Source organism: Salmo salar, chromosome 01 (genome assembly GCF_965601325.2).
Source record: "Salmo salar chromosome 01, fSalSal1, whole genome shotgun sequence".
Classification (NCBI taxonomy): Eukaryota; Metazoa; Chordata; class Actinopteri; order Salmoniformes; family Salmonidae; genus Salmo; species Salmo salar.
Genome location: NC_138291.1, coordinates 47,160,001 through 47,183,054, shown reverse-complemented (window position 1 = coordinate 47,183,054; position 23,054 = coordinate 47,160,001). Strand labels below are relative to the sequence as shown.

The window sequence follows — 23,054 nt, the reverse complement described above, 5'->3', positions numbered from 1 at the left end:
GCATACGCTGATGTCCTGCTTCTGCAGCTGCGGTGACAGAGCTAGAGCTGTGTTTGTCAGACCATGAAACGTTCCCAAAATCATCTGTAGCGTCCGAACGGTTTGGCCTAGAAACTATTATGACCCCTCTATGGAAAGATGAGTCTCATGAATACGATTATTTTGCACTACGACCCCCACGAGCATTTTGGGACTCGTCGGAACAGACCATCAGCCTTCTCTGTAGCGTCCAAACAGTTTGGGCTACACACTAATATGACCCCTCCGTGGAAAGGTGAGACTTTCAGGAACGCGTACATGCTTTGCTCTAGGATGCCCACAGGCGTTTCAAGGTCCCTCGGTACCAGTTGAAAAAATGAATGGAAGTATATATGTTTAGTGCCAAAAGTAAGGGGTTAAATGTAAAACAAAATAACAAATGTTTCCTGGTCTTTCTTAATATCTCAGATATAAGGCACAGACACTTCAGAACAGACTCATTTTAGATGTCTTGCAGGGGACTATCTGTTTTTCTATGTAGTGAATCTGTTATTCAATGCTTTTGTATGGGCTAATAGCAGGAAGGCCCCCCCAAAAAATAGTATTATGCTTACAACAAGTAGTAACGTATTATGCATGCTGACTTTAAGCTTTCCGAATTTTGTTTTTAGAAACAGGACAAGAAAAGACCATTGATTTAGCCTTTCATTAGCTTAAAGAGTCTTCTGATCCACGTTGCACCATCAGAAACACGTCAGTTTGCTGCCAAAGAACTTATAAAGTGTAAATACTTTTTCTGGGTGCAGGTTTTCCTTTCCCAGTTTATATTGACTCCTGCACCCAAATACTTGGGTGCACTATTGAGTCAAGTATGCCAATTATTGATTTGCCATTAGTAGTGCTAGAAACAGGCTAAACGCCTTGATGACTAGCATCTAATAGACTGTGTGTAAACGTATGCTGTGGGATTTCCCCCATCATGCTACAGTGTGTCAGTCTTAAAGAAGGACATGATTGCGATATTACACTGCTAATTCTCCCTCTGGGTTTCCTCCTACTGACTTAGTTAGCCTCCTAGCATAATTCAGCCACTTGAGTTACTGTGTGTGTGTGGGGGGGGGGCGAGAAAAGGTGGGTTGGTTCTATCCTTGTGGGGACCTAAAATCCCCCAAAATCCCCACAAGGATAGTAAAACAAGGAAAATTGTCCCCCATGGGAACATGTCCTACGTCCCCATGATGACAAAGGCTATTTTAAGCTTAGGGGTTAGGTTTAGGAATAGGGTTACATTTAGGTCCCCACGAAGATAGAAAAACATAACGTGTGTGTCTGTTTCTTGGGTCTGCTGTGATATGAGATCTGGATTATCTTTGTGTGTGTGTGTGTGAGAGAGAGAGACTTCCCTCTCTCTCTCCCCAGTGACAAATGGATTTCTAATTAATGGCCATTAGTAGATGCCTATTCCTTATCAGCTCTTTTGTTTGCTGTCTGTCCTTATTAACTACATTGTGTGTGTGTGTGTGTGTGTGTGTGTGTGTGTGTGTGTGTGAGAGAGAGATTAATTATATGCAGGGCTCTCTAGACAGGTTGAATGGTGTATCAGAGGGACCCTACCAGCGTGGTGTCTTGTACAGCACAGACGTACACACAGGGGCCACTGTCTAACTCTGTGTGTTTGAGTGCGTGTGAACCTGTCCTGTGTCTAGTGTTTCAGCTCTCTGCAGGACGACAGCTGTGTGTGTGTGTGTTTCTTGGGTCTGCTGTGATATGACCCACAATCTGTGTGTGTGTGTGTGTGTGAGAGCGATTGAGACTCTCACTGGCTGCCACTGACGTCCGTCCCCCAGTCTTTCTCTCCTGTGATGTTACTATTTTTAGATTGACGATAAAAAGAGCTGTCCTGGGGGATCCCTGAGAAACAATCCCCCTCTTTTTTTCTTTCCTTTTTTCTTTCATCCCCCTCAGAGAGAACAGCGATACCTGGGGTTGTGTTGTGCTGCTTAGTCAATATGGTGTAAGTGTTTGACACACACACACATTTTAAATACTTTATTTGAATCCACAAATTACATAACATTAAGATGGGTTCAAACAATTCAAAGGTCTTGGATACAAGCAGCACCTTCTTCTCTGCTACGCTGCCCATAACAGCTGAGATATAGATATAGATATATAGATCTATATATAGGGGGATGAAAGAAAAAATATATAGATATCTATATACAGTTGAAGTCGGAAGTTTACAGACACCTTAGCCAAATACATTTAAACTCAGTTTTTCACAATTCCTGACATTTAATCCTAGTAAAAATTCCCTGTCTTAGGTCAGTTAGGATCACCACTTCATTTTAAGAAAGTGAAATGTCAGAATAATAGTAGAGAGAGTGATTTATTTCAGCTTGTATTTCTTTCATCACATTCCCAGTAGGTCAGAAGTTTACATACACTCAATTAGTATTTGGTAGCATTGCCTTTAAATTGTTTAACTTGGGTCAAACATTCGGGTAGTTGGGGGAATTTTGGCCCATTCCCCCTGACAGAGCTGGTGTAACTGAGTCAGGTTTGTAGGCCTCCTTGCTCGCACACGCTTTTTCAGTTCTGCCCACAAATTTTCTATAGGATTGAGGTCAGGGCTTTGTGATGGCCACTCCAAAACCTTGACTTTGTTGTCCTTAAGCCATTTTGCCACAACTTTGGATGTATGCTTGGGGTTATTGTCCATTTGGAAGACCCATTTGTGACCAAGCTTTAACTTCCTGACTGATGTCTTGAGATGTTGCTTCAATATATCCACATGCTTTACCTCCCTCATGATGCCATCTATTTTGTGAAGTGCACCAGTCCCTCCTGCAGCAAAGCACCCCCACAACATGATACTGCCACCCCCGTGCTTCACGGTTGGGATGGTGTTCTTCGGCTTGCAAGCCTCCCCCTCCAAACATAATAATGGTCATTATGGCCAAACAGTTCTATTTTTGTTTCATCAGACCAGACGACATTTCTCCAAAAAGTACTACCTTTGTCCCCATGTGCAGTTGCAAACCATAGTCTGGCTTTTTTATGCCGGTTTTGGAGCAGTGTCTTCTTCCTTGCTGAGCGGCCTTTCAGGTTATGTCGATACAGGACTCGTTTTACTGTGGATATAGATACTTTTGTACCTGTTTCCTCCAGCATCTTCACAAGGTCCTTTGCTGTTCTGGGATTGATTTGAACTTTTCGCACTATAGTACGTTCATCTCTAGGAGACAGAACGCGTCTCCTTCCAAAGCAGTATGACGGCTGCGTGGTCCCATGGTGTTTATACTTGCGTACTATTGTTTGTACAGATGAACCTGGTACCTTCAGGCGTTTGGAAATTGCTCCCAATGATGAACCAGACTTGTGGAGGTCTACAATATTTTTCTGAGGTCTTGACTGATTTCTTTTGATTTTTCCCATGATGTCAAGCAAAGAGGCACTGGGTTTGCAGGTAGGCCTTGACATTATTTTCTGGAATTTTCCAAGCTGTTTAAAGGCACAGTCAGCTTAATATATGAAAACTTATGACCCACTGGAATTGTGATACAGTGAATTATAAGGGAAATAATCTGTCTGTAAACAATTGTTGGAAAAATGACTTGTCATGCACAAAGTAGATGTCCTAACTGAGCTGCCAAAACTATAGTTTGTTAACAAGAAATTTGTGGAGACCTTATCACAGTCAAGACACCTATTTTATACTGAAAACATGAGGTAATAGAACAGAATATAATAAAACAAGAGTGATCATTTGAAACAGTGCTCTACAAGTTTAAATAAACATTTTTCAGGGTTACAAACCTAAATCGATCTATCTTTTTGATATACAGATGTTCAATTTAGTTTATTATGCCAGTTTTTTGTTATTTATTTTTTTCTAAATGGATTAGCAATTCTTCATTGAACACTGCATGCGGATGAAGTACAGTGCATTCGGAAAGTATTCAGACACCTTGACTTTTTCCACATTTTGTTACGTAACAGCCTAAAATTGATGAGGGAAAAAAGTTATTTAATCAATCTTCACACAATACCCCATAATGACAAAGCGAAAAACAGTTTTTTAGACATTTTTGCAGATAAATAAAAAACAGAAGTACCTTATTTACATAAGTATTCAGACCCTTTGCTATGATACTCGAAAATGAGCTCAACTGCATCCTGTTTCCATTGATCATCCTTAGAGATGTTTCTACAACTTTATTGGAGTCCACATGTGGTAAATTCAATTGATTGGAAATTATTTAGGAAGGCACACATCTGTCTATATAAGGTCCCACAGTTGGCAGTGCATGTCAGAGCCAAAACCAAGCTATGAGGTCAAAGGAATTGTCCGTAGAGCTCCTAGACAGGATTGTGTCGAGGCACAGATCTGGGGAAGGGTACCAAAAAATGTCTGCAGCTATGAAGGTCCCCAAGAACACAGTGGCCTCCATCATTCTTAAACGGAAGAAGTTTGGAACCACCAAAAGCCGCCCAGCCAAACTGAGCAATCGGGGGAGAAGGGCCTTGCTCAGGGAGGTGATCAAGAACCCTATGGGCACTCTGACAGAGCTCCTGAGTTCCTCTGTGGAGATGGGTGAACCTTCCAGAAGGACAACCATCTCTGCAGCACTCCACCAATCAGGCCTTTATGGTAGAATGGCCAGACGGAAGCCACTTCGGAACAAGTCTCTAATGTCCTTTAGTGGCCTGACCAGAGCCCAGACTTGAACCCGATCGAACATCTCTGGAGAGATCTGAAAATAGCTGTGCAACGGGGCTCCTATCTAACCTGACAGAGCTTGAGAGGATCTGCAGAGATCGCTGTCAAAGGTTCTTCAACAAAGTTCTAAATAATGGTCTGAATACTTTTCAAAATGTGATATTTGAGGGGTTTTTTGGCAAACGTTTCTAACCCTGTTTTTCCTTTGTCATTATGGGGTATTGTGTGTAGCTATTTTTTTTTTTGTAAATTTTTTTTTTTTTGCTCGTCAATCAATTTTAGAATAAGGCTGTAACGTAAATTTTTTTTTTGAAAAAGTCAAGGGGTCTGAATACTTTCCGAATGCACTGCATGGCCAGGACGTCTGTTCGGTGAGCAGGCCCAAGCTTAATGATTCTGATGAAAATACCCTTTGTCTTTATCAAACAAATGTTTTTGCATATTTCCAGTGTGGAACCTGTCGATGTTTAGGGGGGTAATAGCCTAGGCTAACCAATTCTAAAGGCCACTATCAGCCGACAAAGTAGGGTCGTCACTAACGTTAGTTATCACAGCCACAGTCATAAACCCTGTCTGTTTCTACAATTTTCTTTCTTAAAATCTGATTTTGAACCTAATCCTTAACCCACTGTTCCCGGACGCCGAAGACATGGATGTCGATTAAGGCAGCCCCCCCGCCCCCCTCACCTCTCTGATTCAATGGGGTTGGGTTAAATGCGGAAGACACATTTCAGTTGAAGGCATTCAGTTGTACAACTGACTAGGTATTCCCCTTTCCCTAACCTTAAGTCCACAAACACACATAGTCCCTGAAGCTGAGAGGAGCAGGGATAGCAGTGTGCTGACAGGGATGCCCTTATCTCTCTTTCGTATTCTGCTCAATGACAAGACACTTGTCAGCTCACAGACACCTCATATTCTCTCTCTCCCACTCTGGCATGATGGGAAAATAAGTGTATTACAGAGAGGGAGAGAGGGCGAGTAAGGTGAACAGAGGGGACTTTTGGCACTGCTCTGTAAACTAATTTTGCGCTCCGTGGACATGCCCTTTAATCAATTACAAATATTTGTAGATGCTGCTGCCTCTCCTCTCTCCCTCCCCCTCTTTCTTTACTGAGTAGGGGCATGTGTACCCGAAACGTCTGTACTTTTTTTTGTTGATACGGTAACATGAAAAACGGTCCGTTATTAGAATTTGTTCAGTTCTTCTATCAAATGTGTCACACATTTGGAAATCAACTAATGGAAAGGTGTTCCCAAAAACCAGTGGGCATTCGTTTTAGATTTTTCCCAGACCTTAAAAGTGGTCTGCTGATGTGGTATCAGATGTTATGTGTCACATGCTTCGTAAACAACAGGTGTAGACTAACAGCGAAATGCCTACTCCTTTTCCAACAATGCAGAGTTAAAGAAAGTGACACAAGGAATAAATACACAGTGAATAACAATAACATATTGTAGCGGGCTCAAGGGTGTGGGGTTTCCACGTCACCAAGTTCAATAACAAAACATGCACCAGTAGCACAAATATACTGCAAATGTAGAGTTTATTAGGGATTTTGGTACACTGGGGAAGAAGGGGGAATTCACCAATCACCTCACAGTCCACAAGCCGTTCTCGTTGTCCGTTCCGTTCTCCAGGGGTAATCTTAAAACAGCCAATCCGACAGTCCAGGTCACAATGGGTAATCTCACAGATATTGTTCTCTCTTCTCCCACTCTTCATAAAGCATGTTTTTCTCTCCATTCTTTGCCCCTTTTTGCAGGCCGCTTCCTCTTATCCCCCAGTGCTCCCTGGCTTAATGATCCACAGGCTTGCCTTGTTGGGGCAGGAAGTCCATATGGCTCGGGGGTGGAGCCAGCGGGCTGCAAGGTATCTCCCCTCAATAACCACTCCCCTCACCTCTCCCTGCCGTCTGCCACAATATGTAGAGGGAGTACCAGTACTGAGTCAATTGGGCATGGACTCTACAAGGTGTCAAAAGTGTTCCACAAGGACGCTGACCAATGTTGACTCCAATGCTTCCCACAGTTGTCAAGTTGGCTGGATGTCCTTTGGGTGGTGGACCATTCTTGATACACACAGGGAAACTATTGAGTGTGAAAAACCCAGCAATGGGGCAGTTCTTGACACAAACCGGTGCACCTTGTACCTACTACCATACCCTGTTCAAAGTCACTTAAATATTTTGTCTTGTCCATTCACTCTCTGAATGGCCCTCATACAAAATCCATATCTCAATTGTTTCAAGGCTTAAAAATCCTTCTCTAACCTGTCTCCTCTCCTTCAGCTACACTGATTGGAGTGGATTTAACGAGTGACATCAATAAGGGATCATAGCGTTCACCTGGATTCACCTAATCATGTCATGGAAAGAGCAGATGTTCCTAATGTTTTATACACTCAGTGTATAAGCATTGTTGTGGACTTAATTTCAGATAGTGTTTTTTTTCCTCAGGTTTTCACTCTCAAATCACACTTTTGTAATCGAAAAACAACACAAAGTATCGTGATATTAAACTTGGTATCGAAGTCAAAATTCTGGTATGTGCGGCAGATAGCCTAGCAGTTAGAATCCCGGGTCTGATGGGAAAAATCTGGCGGGAAGTGAGCTGGCAACAGGAGGGTTGCCGGTGTCAAATGCCAATGTCTGCCGTTGTTCCCTTCAAATCAGTCAAGCCCTTTTTACAACAGCAGTTGTCACAAAGTGCTATACAGATTCCCAGCCTGAAATGCCGAAGAGCAAGCAATGCAGATGTAGAAGCACAGTGGCTAGGGAGAGAGAGAACACAGATGTCTGCGTGAGGGTGAGGGTGATGGTAATGCACTCAGTATGAGCTGCATCCTAAAGATGTGTCATTGTTCACAATACACACAAACGTATACTGGTCAGGAAATGCCCAGGCTGCGTGAGGCCTAGTGGGGGTTCTGACATTAGTCGACTTAGCCCAAAGACGAGGACCACTTCATGGGGTTCCTATGGCTGGGTAAAGTGGGTGAAGGCTTTTGAAATTGTGTACTTTTTCATGTTTACTTCTGTCCTCCCCAAACACATGCGTGTTAACACACACACAAACACACCCTCTCATCCGCCTTCTCTCCAATAATAAAGCTCTTGACAACGTAACTACACAGTGAGTCAGAGATGGAAGTGATTGTTTCTTTTCTTGTTGAATGTTTTGTCTGGTGGTTTTCGATTGACACACTGTGCCCTGCTTCTCCTCTGTGAGACTGTCACACACACATCACGACGCAGTGACTCAACATGCTGTGATTCATCTCCGCAACATGCGCGCACGCACACACACACACACGCAGCCCCCTGGACTGATTGTCTCAAACAGACACCTGTGTGTGGGTGCATTTTTGGCTATGTATTTGGTTGTAGGACAAACTGTGCAGCTTCATTGTAAAAGTGACATTGCTGCAGGCTGCTGTGTCTTCCCTGCTTTTTCAAGATTGCATTGCTGTGTGTAGATCCATATCACAACTGAACCGAAAACGAATGGAATGATTGTGTAGGATTTATAAACCTGTCTGACTTTGTATATTCTGTTATCTCCTTGTATACTATAGAACTGTTAAGATACTGAATAGAAATAAAGTGAAATGCCCAATTTATACCAGCCCAGCATACATGTACAGATTGTGTGTGTGTGTGTGTGTGTGTGTATTTTAGATCATGCTGATGATTTAGGTTAGCTATACTGTATTGTAGAATGGAAGCGCACACACAAACACACCATCTCTTGCACCACACTTATCTCTCCCTCCCTCTCTCCAGATTTCTCAGAACTTGGGGAAGATGTACAGTGAGATGATATTTGTGCATGGCTTCGTCCACTGTGACCCCCACCCAGGCAATGTGTTGGTGAGGAGGTGTCCCAACACCAAGAAGACTGAGATTGTCTTACTGGACCACGGCCTGTATCAGGTAAGATGAGGGGGGGTGCGTGTGTGTGTGTGTGTGTGTGTGTGTGTGTGTGTGTGTGTGTGTGTGTGTGTGTGTGTGTGTGTGTGTGTGTGTGTGTGTGTGTGTGTGTGTGTTCGGGTGTATATTTTGTAACAGGACCAGGCCCTCTATCAGATAAGGCATTTGAGGTTCTAGCCAGGCCGATGGAGGAACCTGGAAAAACGGCATTAATCACACATTACACCTAATTTTTACCCGACACCCTGGGTCATCAGTATAGATATACACACGCAAACAGAGAGTAGCACAGTCATGAACGTGCTCACACACACTGACCAGTGGAGGCTCCTCAGAGGAGGAAGGGGAGGACCATCCTCAATGAATTTCATAAAAATGAAAGTAGTGAAACATAAAAGTTATCCTTCTTAGATAAAACTATACTAAATATATTCACGTCACCAAATCATTAATCAAAACACACTGTTTTACAATGAAGGTGTACAGTAGTCTCAACAGTACTCTTGGTGTAGCCAGAGGACAGATATTTTCCGTCCTCCTCTGGGTACATTGACTTCAATATAAAACCTAGGAGGCTCATTGTTCTCACCCCCTTCCTTAGACGTACACTGTAATTATGACAACTTCTGGAGGACGTCCTCCAACCAGTCAGAGCTCTTGCAGGATGAACTGACATGTTGTCCACCCAATCAAAGGATCAGAGAATTAATCTAGTACTGAAAGAATAAGCTACAGCTGTCTAGCACAGCAGTGCATAAAATGTGGTGAGTAGTTGACTCAAAGAGCAAGAAAGACAATAGTTGCACAGTTTAACAAATTAAGTTCTTCAAAAATGGAGGAGAACGAATGGAGCTAGCTAGTTTAGCCTACTTAAACAGGGAGGGATATTATGTTAGCTAACTGGCTATGGCTAACAAATCAAACTTTGTCACATACGCCGAATACAACATGTGAAATGCATACTTACAAGCCCTTAACCAACAGTGCAGTTCAAGGAGTTAAGAAAATATTTACCAAATGAACTAAAGTTAAATATAATAAAAAAGTAACACAATAAAATGACAATAACGAGGCTATATAGAGGGGGTACCGGTACCGAGTCAATGTGCGGGGATACATGGTAGTCTAATTAATTTTTACATGTAGGTATGGTGAAGTGACTATGCATAGATAATAAACAGCGAGTAGCAGCAGTGTACAAAACAAATGGTGGGGGGGGGGGGGGGTTGTCAATGTAAATAGTCCGGTTGCCATTTGATTAATTGTTCAGAAGTCTTATGGCTTGGGGTAGAAGCTATTAAGGAGCCTTTTGGTCCTAGACTTGGCGCTCCGGTACCGCTTGCCATTTCAGTCTCCTGAGGGGGAAAAGGTGTTGTCGTGCCCTCTTAACGACTGTCTTGGTTTGTTTGGACCATGATAGTACGTTGGTGATGTAGACACCAAGGAACTTGAAACTCTCGACCCGCTCCACTACAGCGCCGTCGATGAGAATGGGGGCCTGTTGGGCCCACCTTTTCCTGAGGTCCACAATCAGCTCCTTTGTCTTGCTCCCATTGAGGGAGAGGTTGATGTCCTGGCACCACACTGCCAGGTCTCTGACCTCCCTATAGGCTGTCTCATTCAGGCCTACACTGTTGTGTCGGCAGCAAACTTAATGATGACGTTGGAGTCGTGTTTGGCCACGCAGTTGTGGGTGAACAGGGAGTACAGGAGGGGACTAATTACACACCCCAACAGATGTGTTGTTACCTACCCTTACCACCTGGGGGCGGCCCGTCAGGATGTTTAGGATCCAGTTGCAGAGGGAGGTGTTTAGTCCCAGGGTCCTTAGCTTAGTGATGAGCTTCGTGGGCACTATGGTGTTGAACGCTGAGCTGTGGTCAATGATCAGCATTCTCACTCATCCTTTTGTCCAGGTGGGAAAGGGCAGTGTGGAGTGCAATTGAGATTGCGTCACCTGTGGATCTGTTGGGGTGGTATGCAAATTGGAATGGGTCTAGGGTATCTGGGAGGATGCTGTTGATGCGAGCCATGACCGGCCTACGGGGCAGTAATCATTTAGGCAGGTTACCTTCGCTTCCTTGGGCACCGGGACTATGGTGGTCTGCTTGCAAAATGTTGGTATTACAGACTCCGTTAGGGAGAGGTTGAAAATGTCAGTGAAGACACATGCCAGTTGGTCCGCGCATGCTTTGAGTACACGTGCTGGTAATCCGTCTGGCCCCACGGCTTTGTGAAGATCTTGCTCACATCGGTTACCGAGCGCGTTATCACACAGTCTTCTAGAACAGCTAGTGCTTACATGCATGCTTCAGTGTTTCTTGCCTCGAAGCGAGCATAAAAGGCATTTAGCTCATCTGGTAGGCTCGCGTCACTGGGCAGCTCCGTGTCTGGGTTTCCCTTTCTACTCCGTAATAGTTTTCAAGCCCTGTCACATCCGATGAGCATCAGATCTGGTGTAGTAGGATTTAATCTTAATCCTGTATTGACGCTTTGCATGTTTGATGGTTCGTCTGAGGGCATAGCGGGATTTCTTATCAGCGTCCGGATTAGTGTCCTGCTCCTTGAAAGCGGCAGCTCTAGCCTTTAGCTCGACTTCGGATGTTGCCTGTAATCCATGGCTTCTGGTTGGGATATGTACGTACTGTCACTGGGGACGACATCGTCGATGCACTTATTGATGAAGCCGATGACTGAGGTGGTATTCTCCTCAATTCCTTACCTCCTTGCTTCATTTGCACTTACTGTATACAGATTCTTCTATTGTGTTATTGACCTTATGTTTTGCTTGTAAGGAAGAACCAGGAGGATAGAATTATGGTCAGATTTGCCAAATGGAGGGCAGGGGAGAGCTTTGTGTGCATCTCTGTGTGTGGAGTAAAGGTGGTTTAGAGTTTTTTTTCCTCTGGTTGCACATGTAACATGCCCGGGTGAAATGAGGTAAAACGGATTTAAGTTTGCCTGCATTAAAGTCCCCGGCCACTAGGAGCGCCGCTTCTGGATGAGCATTTTCTTGTTTGCTTATGGCCTTATGCAGTTGATTGAGTGCGGTCTGTTTGCCAGCATCGGTTTGTGGTGGTAAATTGACTGCTACGAATAATATAGATGAGAACTCTCTTGGTAGATAGTGTGGTCTGCAGCTTATCATAAGGAACTCTACCTCTGGCGAGCAATACCTCGAGACTTCTTTAATATTAGTTATTGACAAATAGACACACACCCCATCCCTTGTCTTACCAGACATAGCTTCTCTGTCCTGCCGGTGCATGGAAAATCCCGCCAGCTCTATATTATCCGTGTCGTTATTCAGCCACAACTCGGTGAAACATAAGATATTACAGTTTTTATGTGGCTGCTATGAGTGAATTGTGTTTTCGGGATAGGCGTGTATTCATTCCGCTGATTCTGTTGAAAAACGTTTCTTAAACGGAAGCAAACGGGGATGAACGTACCTGAATTTGTCCAATAGAAACTCTCGTTTGCAACTGTTGGACTAAAGATTACACATTAGATCAGCTAGGTGCTGGCAAGAGTGTGCAAGGTGGCATTGAATGTGTCACTGTCTCACATCTTGATTACGCACATTTTTCTATCGACCTGTGCATCTATGTTGTACATTTTCATTTGTACGCAAGGTTGTAGCAACTTCATGATGGTTATGGGGAAAATTTGAGTATCATGTAGTAAGTAGCCTAAACCTTTCGACATTGAGCTGGATGAATGGAATATGAATGACAGTCATCCAATATGCTGTAATAGAAATAAGACCATGCTCATAAAAAATACAAAAAACATCCTCCCTCATCTTAAACGGCACCGACCGGCACTGACATACATTCACGCTAGAGCAGACTAAAAGCTTTTCAATAAACTGCAAAGATGTGCTTTACCATCAGACAAATCCAGCAGCATGTTTGACAGTCTCACACACACACACACACACAGGTGCGCCATGCATACAAATCCCTGTGCCTCTGTCAGCCCTGGATGGTAGATCTAGTGGTTGTAAGTGCAATCATGAAGATCATTTGGTGATGAATATGCTCCTCTGATGCTGGCTTATGAAAGGATGAACAAGAAAGAGAGCGAGAGAGTGAAATAGAAAGAGAGAGAGAGAACCCACTCTCCTCCTCTCTTCCTTCCTTTGACCATAATGGAACCAATTTAGCAGTAATGAGTTGAGATCTGAGCCTGGCTTTGGACAGAATGTTAATTCTCCGCTTGTGTTATTTCTATTGGGGGCAATTTTTCCATGTTACACGCTGCCTTCATGTTAATTGTGTGTGTGTGTGTGTGTGTGTGTGTGTGTGTGTGTGTGTGTGTGTGTGTGTGTGTGGTGTGTGTGTGTGTGTGTGTGTGTGTGTGTGTGTGTGTGTGTGTGTGTGTGTGTGTGTGTGTGTGTGTGTGTTAATCATGTGGTAGTCTCATAAAGTGCTGCTGTACTTCATTGGTATGCTAATGAGCAAGTGTTCCTTTGATGGGGATTGGCTGAGCTTTTTACTCTAAATACAGCGGAGAGGAGAGCTTGGTTAATGCATCAGGACGCTCTTGTCGTGCGCTTGTAAACACATGCACGTACACACACATACTCACACATTATCACTTATATATACACATACATACATACATACACACACACACACACACACACACACACACACACACACACACACACACACACACGAATAGAGTAATAGCCGCCTTAATGCATCAGAATGATTGTGTCTTATCTTTCCCTCGCTTGCTCGTGCGCACACAGACACACACTCAGTCATGAATACTTTTCATTTCACAGGTTCTGTTTTTAGAGTTGAATTTTAAGTCTCACTATTTTAGATACTCTCAGTGAGAACTGGACTACTGGTGTATTTTTAAGGCCCTGTACTTTCTTTTCCCTCCAGATCCTGCTGCCAGACTTCCGGCTAAACTACTGTCGTCTGTGGCAGTCCCTGATTAAGGGGGACCTGAATGGGATCGAGAGGTACAGCCGACGCCTGGGTGCGGGGGACCTCTACCCCCTCTTCGCCTGTGTCCTCACTGCACGCTCCTGGACCTCTGTCAATGCAGGCATCGGCAACACCCCCGTCACACACTCTGAGGTACCCATTCTCACTCGTGTGTGTGTGCGCGCACACACACACACACACACACACACACACACACACACACACACGAGGTAGTGTAGACACACACACACTCCGAAGCTCTGTACACACGCACATGCTGACATACACACTCGTCACACTCTGAGGTACACACACAGTTCACACCATACACACAGAGGTAAACACATTTTTTTTAAATGGTGTATGTGTCTCTGTGTGCGTTCATGCATGCATGTGTGTGGGACCAGGACCAAGCAGGAGTGTGTCTATGGGTGGTAGAGTGCCATCTGTGGAGTGATGGGGATTGTTGTTATGCAACACAGGGACCGGTAACACACTAGTATGTACTGCCAGAATAGTACATGCATAATAATTATGATAGCAAAGCTATTTGCTATAATACTGTTTATCAGAACACAACAAACTAGAAGCTCTTAGCCCGGCAGATACCCAACATGTACAATCGCAACCTCCAAGGAGAGCACATTTATGACACCACATTGTGTTCTGTTTTGACTCGCTCGCTCGCTCGCTCGCTCTCTCACACACACACCCTCCATCCCCTCTTCCAGTCAGACTACAAGGGGATGTTTGTCAGTAGTCTGCTCTGGTGTAATTAAGTGTAATTATAAAGTCAGGTTGGCAACATACAGCTCTGACACGGGCAGAAAGGGAGCCGCCGGCTCATTAGCATAAGAAAGAGGCGATAAGAACATTGCATTGGAGCCACACGATAATAGGCCCTGTAAAAGGGAGGGAGAGATGGAGTTATAGAGGGAGTGGGAGTGGGAGAGAAAGGAGGGAGGGAGAGGGGAGGAAGAGAACATTTGATGGTGGTTTTTCAGTATGCACATTACAGGGCCTACTGTCTGAAAGCGGCATTACTTTTTACAGTTTCAAAACAAGCCTTTGACACATTACTGCGTGTGCCGCCAACTCAACTCAGATATTTCCCTTGAATCAACACCTTGTGTTAATTACTATTACAGGGCTCCAGACTAACATCTTCCCCTGTTGTCACTGGTGCCACTAACTTTTACGTATGGGGACACCAAATAATAATCTTATTAAGTGATTCATAGTGCTTTATTACGAAATAGAATAAAATACACCACTGAGGTATTCAAGAATTAAGTTGTTTTACTTAACACGTCCAAGCAGGAATACACGACTCAAGATATTTTGATGTGCAACCTAATCCAGTGATTGTCATGAATTTTGGGTTGTCAATTAGACTATATAGTTGCTGTATTTTACTGTCAAAATAGGACTCCAGCGTTTTTATTTGAAAAGAGATGAATTACGTACATCTTTATGTGCACTAACTAATATCATAGGCTAATTAATTTGGGGTTCAACAGCTGAGGAAGCGAAAACTTAAAGCACATTAACTAGATCGCTAACTCTAAGTATAGTGCTCACTTCTAGTGTCCATGTATTCATCCAACAGTGAATGTAATGACCTAAAAAAAAAGTTGCAGTTGTAGGCTACTACCCGTGAGACCTATAGACCTCGCAATGGCATTTCATATCTCAAAGCTATATGAAATATGCTGGTTGTAAAATAGTTGCTATTGAGCTAAATATTGAGTGTTGAGAAAAAAATGTAACTTGCAGAAAGCTGAGACCCTCCTCTCTTCGACAGGAATAAAGGGGTGAAGCTTCCAAAGCTTTGTTTTTCCCTCAATTGCATTTTGAAATGTTATACGATCAGACAATTTTTCTCTCGATAGGATGGGGGGGAGAGGAGAGTGGCTCGCTCATCACAGCAGCAGGCCCCAGCAAGGGCGCAGGGCAGACACTTTCATTACAGGAATAATGAGGATAATGCACTTTACTGTTATACTAAATCATGGTTTTAGCCACCCAAAAAATAGGACGTTTTGAGTGAGGTGACAATGTAGAATGTGCTCTCTACCTTTATAGGCACCCTTTCCGTTTTTTACGATCCATGACCTTGGCTGTCTAACTGATGACAGTGTCGGAGCAGGTGTCTGTGCTGATGCCACGTTTTTGTGTGAGCTCAGAATACCGGGCCGGCCCATCTTGGTAGGGAGGGCCTGCCGTTGCCCACTGATCAGCCAAAGGCTCATTATCGATTAGTATAATAAAGAAATAGTCCAAAAAAAGAAAAAAATCTGTACAGGCCCATGTGCCTCCTGCCACGTCACCTTTTTCAATGTTTTATTTTTATGTTAAAAAAATAACATTTTGTGTGTGCAAATTTCGACAAGCCCACCCAACAAAACAATTGTCCAGCCCATCTGGCATTTGCCAGAATTGTCAGATGGCCAAACCGCCTCTGGTTAAGTTGTCTACATTCGAAATGGAGCCGGAACACTACCACTGTCTGCGTTGTCAGTGTTAAAGATCAGTGCTGATGTGTGTGGTTAGGAGGAGTTTGAGTGGCAGTTGACTAGAGTGTAGTTTCAAATACAGTTAGAGGTCACTCTATCTCTCACCTCTCTATCCCGTCTGTCTCTCTGTCCTGTCTGTCTGATGCTCTCATTACCATACTGATGAATTCATGCTGTTCACATCAATCTGCAATGTGCCTGTTGTCTTTCAATTAGACACTCTCTTAAATGTGTTGTTAGCTTTGGGTCACAGTTGGTTTTAGCATCAACTTTGTTTAGCTTTTCAATACAGTATCAGCAAAATATTTAACCAACAATGTTCTGTAATTTTACTGAAAAGCCTTTTACATTAGCAAATGAATCTGCTTGTCCTTGTGTGTTGACAGAGAGGCATGGGGAAAGTTGGTATATGTTGGTGTCTTTCTAAAGATTGTTGACATGACTAGCAAACTTATAAAATACAATCTTAGTGTTAGGCTTTCATAGGGCAATTCAGAGAAACCGATCATAATTTTGGCGTGCATAGAAAAGAGTCGTGCGTGCTCCACAATAGACAACCGTTGGCTCATTCTGTTCAGAACAACCCAGGGTATGACGCCATGTCATCTTGTAACTCTACATCAAACATGGTGATCCAAAACGTTGACATGAGTTTTATGATATGGAAATATGACACGTTTGGACTCACAGGAGTTTGGCTTGCTTGTATGACATCAAAGCTGTATTTATTATAACTCTCAACGGCTCATCTTTCAAAATACATCAAGTCCTCTTAATTTACAGCACTTCCCTCACTCAGACATCAAAAAATTTGCAAAAGTTGCCTAATTAGCGGGAGGGATTGGGGCAACTTCTTGTCGGGTCTCTTGCAGCGTTAAAGCTAATATCCTGGTATTCTACACATTTTGCCATGAGGCAGAGAGAACTTTACAGTTTTAAAGCTTACATTACAGTGCATAAGAAGAAGTATTGAGTTGTAAAATGGATGATTGTTGGAGAAACGTTACTGTGGATACAAATATCCATGTGAGCCTCCCAGGCCCATGTTGCCCAGGTTTAAGAACATAAATTGTAGATTAATAATATTACATTGTCTTATATTACACCCTCTAAACTTATTCCACAGATCTCTTGGCCAACATGTGGTTAATATGTTAGTAATATTCATACACTTATGAAATGTAATATACAGTACCAATCAAAAGTTTGCACACACCTACTCATTCAAGGGTCTTTCTTTATTTTTACTATTTTCTACATTGTAGAATAATAGTGAAGACATCAACATTATGAAATAACACATGGAATCATGTAGTAACCAAAAAATTGTTAAACAAATCAAAATATATTTAATATTTTTGATTCTTCAAAGTAGCCACCCTTGGCCTTGATGACAGCTTTGCATATATATAATATTTTGAGATCTGGCTGCGGACACCCTGCAGTACCTCCGCTGACCCACTTTGAAACCCCCTGGTGTAGCGCACTGTACACTCTGGAGAGAGGAGAGAATAAAACAATAATATTTAAACTTTATTTAACTAGGCAAGTCAGTTAAGAACAAATTCTTATTTACAATGACGGCCTAGGAACAGTGGGTTAACTGCCTTGTTCAGGGGCAGGACGACAGATTTTTACCTTGCCAGCGCGGGGATTCGTTCTAGCAACCTTTCGGTTACTGGCCCAACGCTCTAACCACTAGGCTACCCAAGGGAGGAGTGAGATGGGAAGGGACGGAAAGGAAAGGGAAGGGGAGAGGAGGTAAGAATAGAGAATTTGGGGAGAGGAGAGTAATGATGATGAGGAGAGAAGAGGAGGGGAAGGGAAGGTTGAGGGAAGAGAGAGATCAGCGCACCTAGCTGGAGTGTTGTTGTGCATTTAACATCAGATCCCATCTGAAAGCTCAACATGTTGAACGTTAGGACATAGTAGTTATTCAGTACTTCAATTGAGCCTTCCTATCTGAGAGAGAACAGATAAGAGCTCTGTTATAGCCACTAAATGTGTGTGTGTCTCAATAATAAGCCTGGGTTCATTGCTGTGGCTTTTCTACCAGGGCTGAGTGGGACGCATAATTACAGAGGCAGGGAGAGACTGATGGAGAGCGAGCTTTCATCAGAGGAAGGGAGGGAGAGAAAGAAAGGGGCAGAGAGAAAGGCAGGATCGATAGTAGGAGAGGTAGGAGAGGAGTGGAGATTGAGGATGGATAAATGAAAGAGGGAGAAAAAAAAGAGAGAGAAAAAATGGGCAGACTCTCTCTTGTGGTATTTTTCTCTGTTCCATCTCTCCCTATGGCCCTGGCTCTATGTACCCAACTCTGTCTGATTGGCTGTCTTTCCTCATCTGTAAAAGTGAGTTCCTATGCAAATGCTTTTAGGCTTGGGCGATATATGTTTATACCGTATACCGGGGTATTTCAAAATACAGACGGTAGATTTTCAATACCGTTAATATACACACACACACACACACACACACACACACACTACCGTTCAAAAGTTTGGGATCACTTAGAAATGTCCTTGTTTTGGAAAGTAAAGCAATTTTTGTCCATTAAAATATCATACTTTTTTTAAATAATATGTTTATTGTTTTCCAATAAAAACATATATTTTTTAAAGACAGCGACACAAACATTGACATTCATTGTACTGTTGAATGGGATGGCCAATTTAAAGGACAAAACTTAACTCACACATACACAAAATAAAACTAAATCCTATTAGGTGGTACATGTATAAGAAGACAGCATATAGTCATTACAAGCAGTGTAGTTCAGCCCAATATAAATACTGAGTGGAGTACAGCACAGAGTAGCAGCAGATGATCAAACAGTTATGAAGCAGGACTAGACCATTTATCCAGTATCGGCTGCCATATTTTGTAAAACATTGGACTTCTATTGGAGCTATTGTATTGAATCTTTTCCATATGTATTACATTCCCTAAATCCCATAACCACATTTCAAAGGTAGGTACAGTCTCCCAAATTCCAAAATTGCAATATGAGCCTTTTGGCTAATAGAATGCAAAGAGAGACAGCCTTCCCTTCCTGGTTATTCCCATCAACTGTACCAAACAGAGCGATCAATGGGTCTGGGGCTATAACACTATCGAAGGCTTTAGATAAGTTATCAAAAATGAGAGCCCAGTAAGCATGTAACTTAGGACATGTCCAAAATAAGTGGGTCATCGTCCCCTCATCCTGCTTGCACCTCTCACACAGTGGTGAGGTGTCCGGGGAATATTTTATGCAGTTTCAGTTTTGTGTAATGTAAGCTGTGTATCACCTTAAACTGAACAAGGTTGTGTCTGGCATTCACTGAACTGTGGTTTATATTCCTGAGAGCTTCTACCCAGTCCTCATCTGAGATTTCTGAACCAAGTTCTTGTTCCCAAGCCCTTTTAAATAGTGTCTGTGGATACCTCCGTGGGCCTGTAGCACATCATACAGTCTAGAGACCGACCCTTTTGAATGGGGTTTGACAAGGATCAGGCTCTCTAATGTAGGATTATTTGGCTTAATGCCACGCTGTGGATATGTGTCCTTAAGAAATTCCTGATTTGGGGGTATCTGAAAAAATGTGTTGCTGGCATGGTAAATTTACCCTGTAATTGTTGAAATGAAGCCAACTAACCATCCATGTATAAGTTACCAATTGTTGTGAGCCCCTTCTCCCTCCACTGTGAAAACACCCTATCATCCAATGCAGGGTGGAAAGCATGATTCAGGCAAATCGGGCATTCAATGTATACAGTGGGTATGTTAAGAAAATACCTAATCTGTTTCCAGATCCTAAGAGTATGACAAATGACTGGATTAGAGTCATAAGTGGCTTTTTTCACATATGCTGGACTATTAACAAGTGCAGGGAGTGAGGAATGTTGACAGGAGGCCTGCTCAATCAAAAGCCATGAAGGCATATTATTCTGTCGCATCCCAGGTAAACTTTCCCTCCAGAAAGACACACTGTTCAGATTAGCAGCCCAATAATACAGTTTAAAGTGAGGAAGGCCAAAGCCCCCCTCTATCTTGTACTTGCATAAATGCTTATTTGAAATTCTGGCTGCCTTGTTATCCCATAAAAATTGAATTACTATTGAATCCAGTTTCTTAAAATAGCTTTGTGGTATGAAATTGGGTAGACATTGGAATAGGTAAAGAAACCTGGGTAGGACAACCATTTTAGCGTTTATAAGACCAACCAAGGAGATAGGCAGAGTTTTCCAAAAATCTATATTTTGTTTAAGCTGATAAATGATCATGTTCCAATTCGCTTTCAATAGCTGATCAAGTTCTCTTGTCATTACAATGCTAAGGCTTGTGAACTTGTCCATCACTGTTCTAAATGTGGTAGATTGCAGAAATGGCATATCCACAGGCCGTGCTACTGGCATCAATTTGCTTTGTTGCCAGTTCATCTTGTTGCCAGAGAAGGAGCCGAATATATTTTTCAAGTTAAGTAAGGGGGAATAGAAGTTTTAACCTTGGATAAAAACTAAATAACATTGTCTGCATATAGGGAAATTTTGTGCTGCATGTCTTTTTTATTTTAACCGGAGCTATATCGGCACATGCACGAATGAGAGTAGCAAGGGGTTCCATGGCTATAGCGAAGAGAGCAGGCGAAATAGGGCACCCCTGTCGGCAGCCCTTGAACAGGCGGAATGACTTTCCAAACCTGAAATGATCCAAAACCGACATCATATACTTCCACTCAATCTGATCAAACGCCTTCTCTGCGTCAAGAGCAATTACCACTGCCTCAACTTTATGATCATGATATATTACGTTGAAAAGGCGTCTCAAATTGTAGTATATATGTCGGCCCGGGATAAAACCTGTCTGGTCAGTGTGTAGGATGTCAGACATATATTTTTTTAATCGGTTTGCCAATATCTTTGTCAACACCTTATTTTCTATGGGGAGTAATGACACTGGGTGATAAGACGACATATGTATTAAATCTCTATCTTTTTTCAAGATCAGTGCTATTGTAGACTCAGATACAGTGTTTGCGGGAGTTTGGCATTTTCTTTGGAATGTTTAAACATTCGCAACATAAGTGGAGCTAGACTGGCGCAGTACTTCTTATAGAATTCTAATACATATCCATCGGGCCCAGGGGCCTTGCTGTTTTGAAATTGTGCCATCGCTGTGTTCATTTCCTGTAAAGTTATCCCAGGATCGAGTGCAGCAGCTGCCTCCCTGTCTAGTTTAGGAAGTTCACATTCAGTGAGAAAGTGTTCCATAGTTTGTGGATCAGTAGCATCGCATTTTGATTGATATATCCCTGAATAAAACCGTGCAAAGCATTTATTAATATCCCGCGGATCTGTTACTATTTTACCCTTCTTGTCTTTTATTTTGTGAATAGCTCTAGATGCCTGTACATGCCTTAGCTGTCTTGCTAATAATTTATGTGGTTTGTCACCCAGTTCAAAATAACTTTGTTACGTTCTAGCAAGTAAAGAGCCCATCCGTTTCGAAAGGATGGTATTGTATTCATATTTCAACTTTGATCTTCTCAAGTACTGTATTCGAGGAATTCGTCCTAAAAACGTTCTCCTGTTCCCCTAACTCTCTTTCAATTTCTCTCAGCCTAGTATTGACGCGTTTTTTCCTCTCTGATGTATAAGAAATAATGTAACCTCTAATCACAGCCTTTAAGTGATTCCCAAAGGGTGGTGGAGTTAGCGCAGAGGAAAAAGGCAATCTGCTCCTTCAAATACTGACAAAAAGTCTCATCTTTCAACAAGTATGCGTCTAAGCGCCACGGTCGCCGACCTGTAGACATATATTGTCAAGTTTCAACACAATGGACAGAGGATGGTGGTCCGTAATTAGAATAGGGTGATGGGTAACTGACGCAGCTGCTGAAATTAGTTTGGAGTCCAACAAAAAATGGTCAATTCTGGAATATGATTTATGAACTGACGGAAAGAAAGAATAATCCCTATCTGTTGGGTGCGTCCGTCTCCAAATAACGACAATGTTAAGGTTTGTCAACAATGTATTTAGACAGACACTGGCATTTGATTGTTGAAGTGACCTTGATAGCTGTTTATCTAAAAGAGGATCTAACGTACAGTTAAAGTCGCCTCCAACTTGTATCCGAGATATTTGGTATGGCCTTAAATACCCTTTGAAAAAATAATGGATCGTCGAAGTTGGGTCCATATAAATTGACCGCAATAATATACCGACCATTAGGATCTGAAATCGAGGATGAGTAAACAAAATGAATGTTTTTCCTTATCAGGATTGCTACCGCTCTCACTTTTGCATCAAAATGAGACTGGTATATCTGACCGATCCAGCCAACTCGTAGCTTGGCCTGAGCCGAGCGTTTTAATATGATTTTCTTGAAGAAGCACTATGTCAGCGCCCAGTGATTTAAGATGAGAAAAAACCTTAGCTCGTTCCTTGACATGCCCTAAGCCATTACAGTTCCAGCTGACTATCTTTATTCCACCAGATCTACTCTGTGCTTGGTCACTATGTGGCATTTCTTATTTTAGAGCAAGTTGTTGCTGGCATACAAAACCCAAAAGAAAAACGTCCCACCATGCGGGAGCTTGTCATGCCACCTCTATTAAATGTGAACATAAAACACAGACCCCATCCCCCCTTCCGTCCCATTACTGAGTGACCTCCCCAAACGAAGCACTCGTTGACCAACACACAAACCTTAGTTCAAGCTGTATGTCTAGACACCCTAACTCATCATCTATAGATGCTCCGCATATAAACTAATATTAAATAACACTCACGTTAAGGGGTGAGTGGCGCTAAACAATGCTATATAAGCCATAACATCTCACCCATCATATAAGTCCCAATGTCTGATCTTCTAATCGAAAAGACATAGGCAGGAAATTCAAACACATTCCTGGCCTGTATTTAGCTGGTTGACACTGTCGTTCTGTATCCTCAGCAAGGGAGCTTGCTTGACAA

At 42.7% G+C, this 23,054-nt stretch overlaps 1 protein-coding gene across 2 annotated transcripts in view; it reads left to right on the top strand.

Moving 5' to 3' along the window:
• adck1 (aarF domain containing kinase 1) overlaps positions 1–23,054 on the top strand; it is a 175,856-nt gene that overhangs the window by 125,986 nt on the left and 26,816 nt on the right. For both annotated transcript variants that reach the window (XM_014196121.3, XM_045718532.2), the window contains 2 exons: positions 8,488–8,637; positions 13,536–13,733. In XM_014196121.3, coding sequence (XP_014051596.1) covers positions 8,488–8,637; positions 13,536–13,733 — 348 coding nt within the window. The remainder of the gene's footprint in view (positions 1–8,487; positions 8,638–13,535; positions 13,734–23,054) is intronic.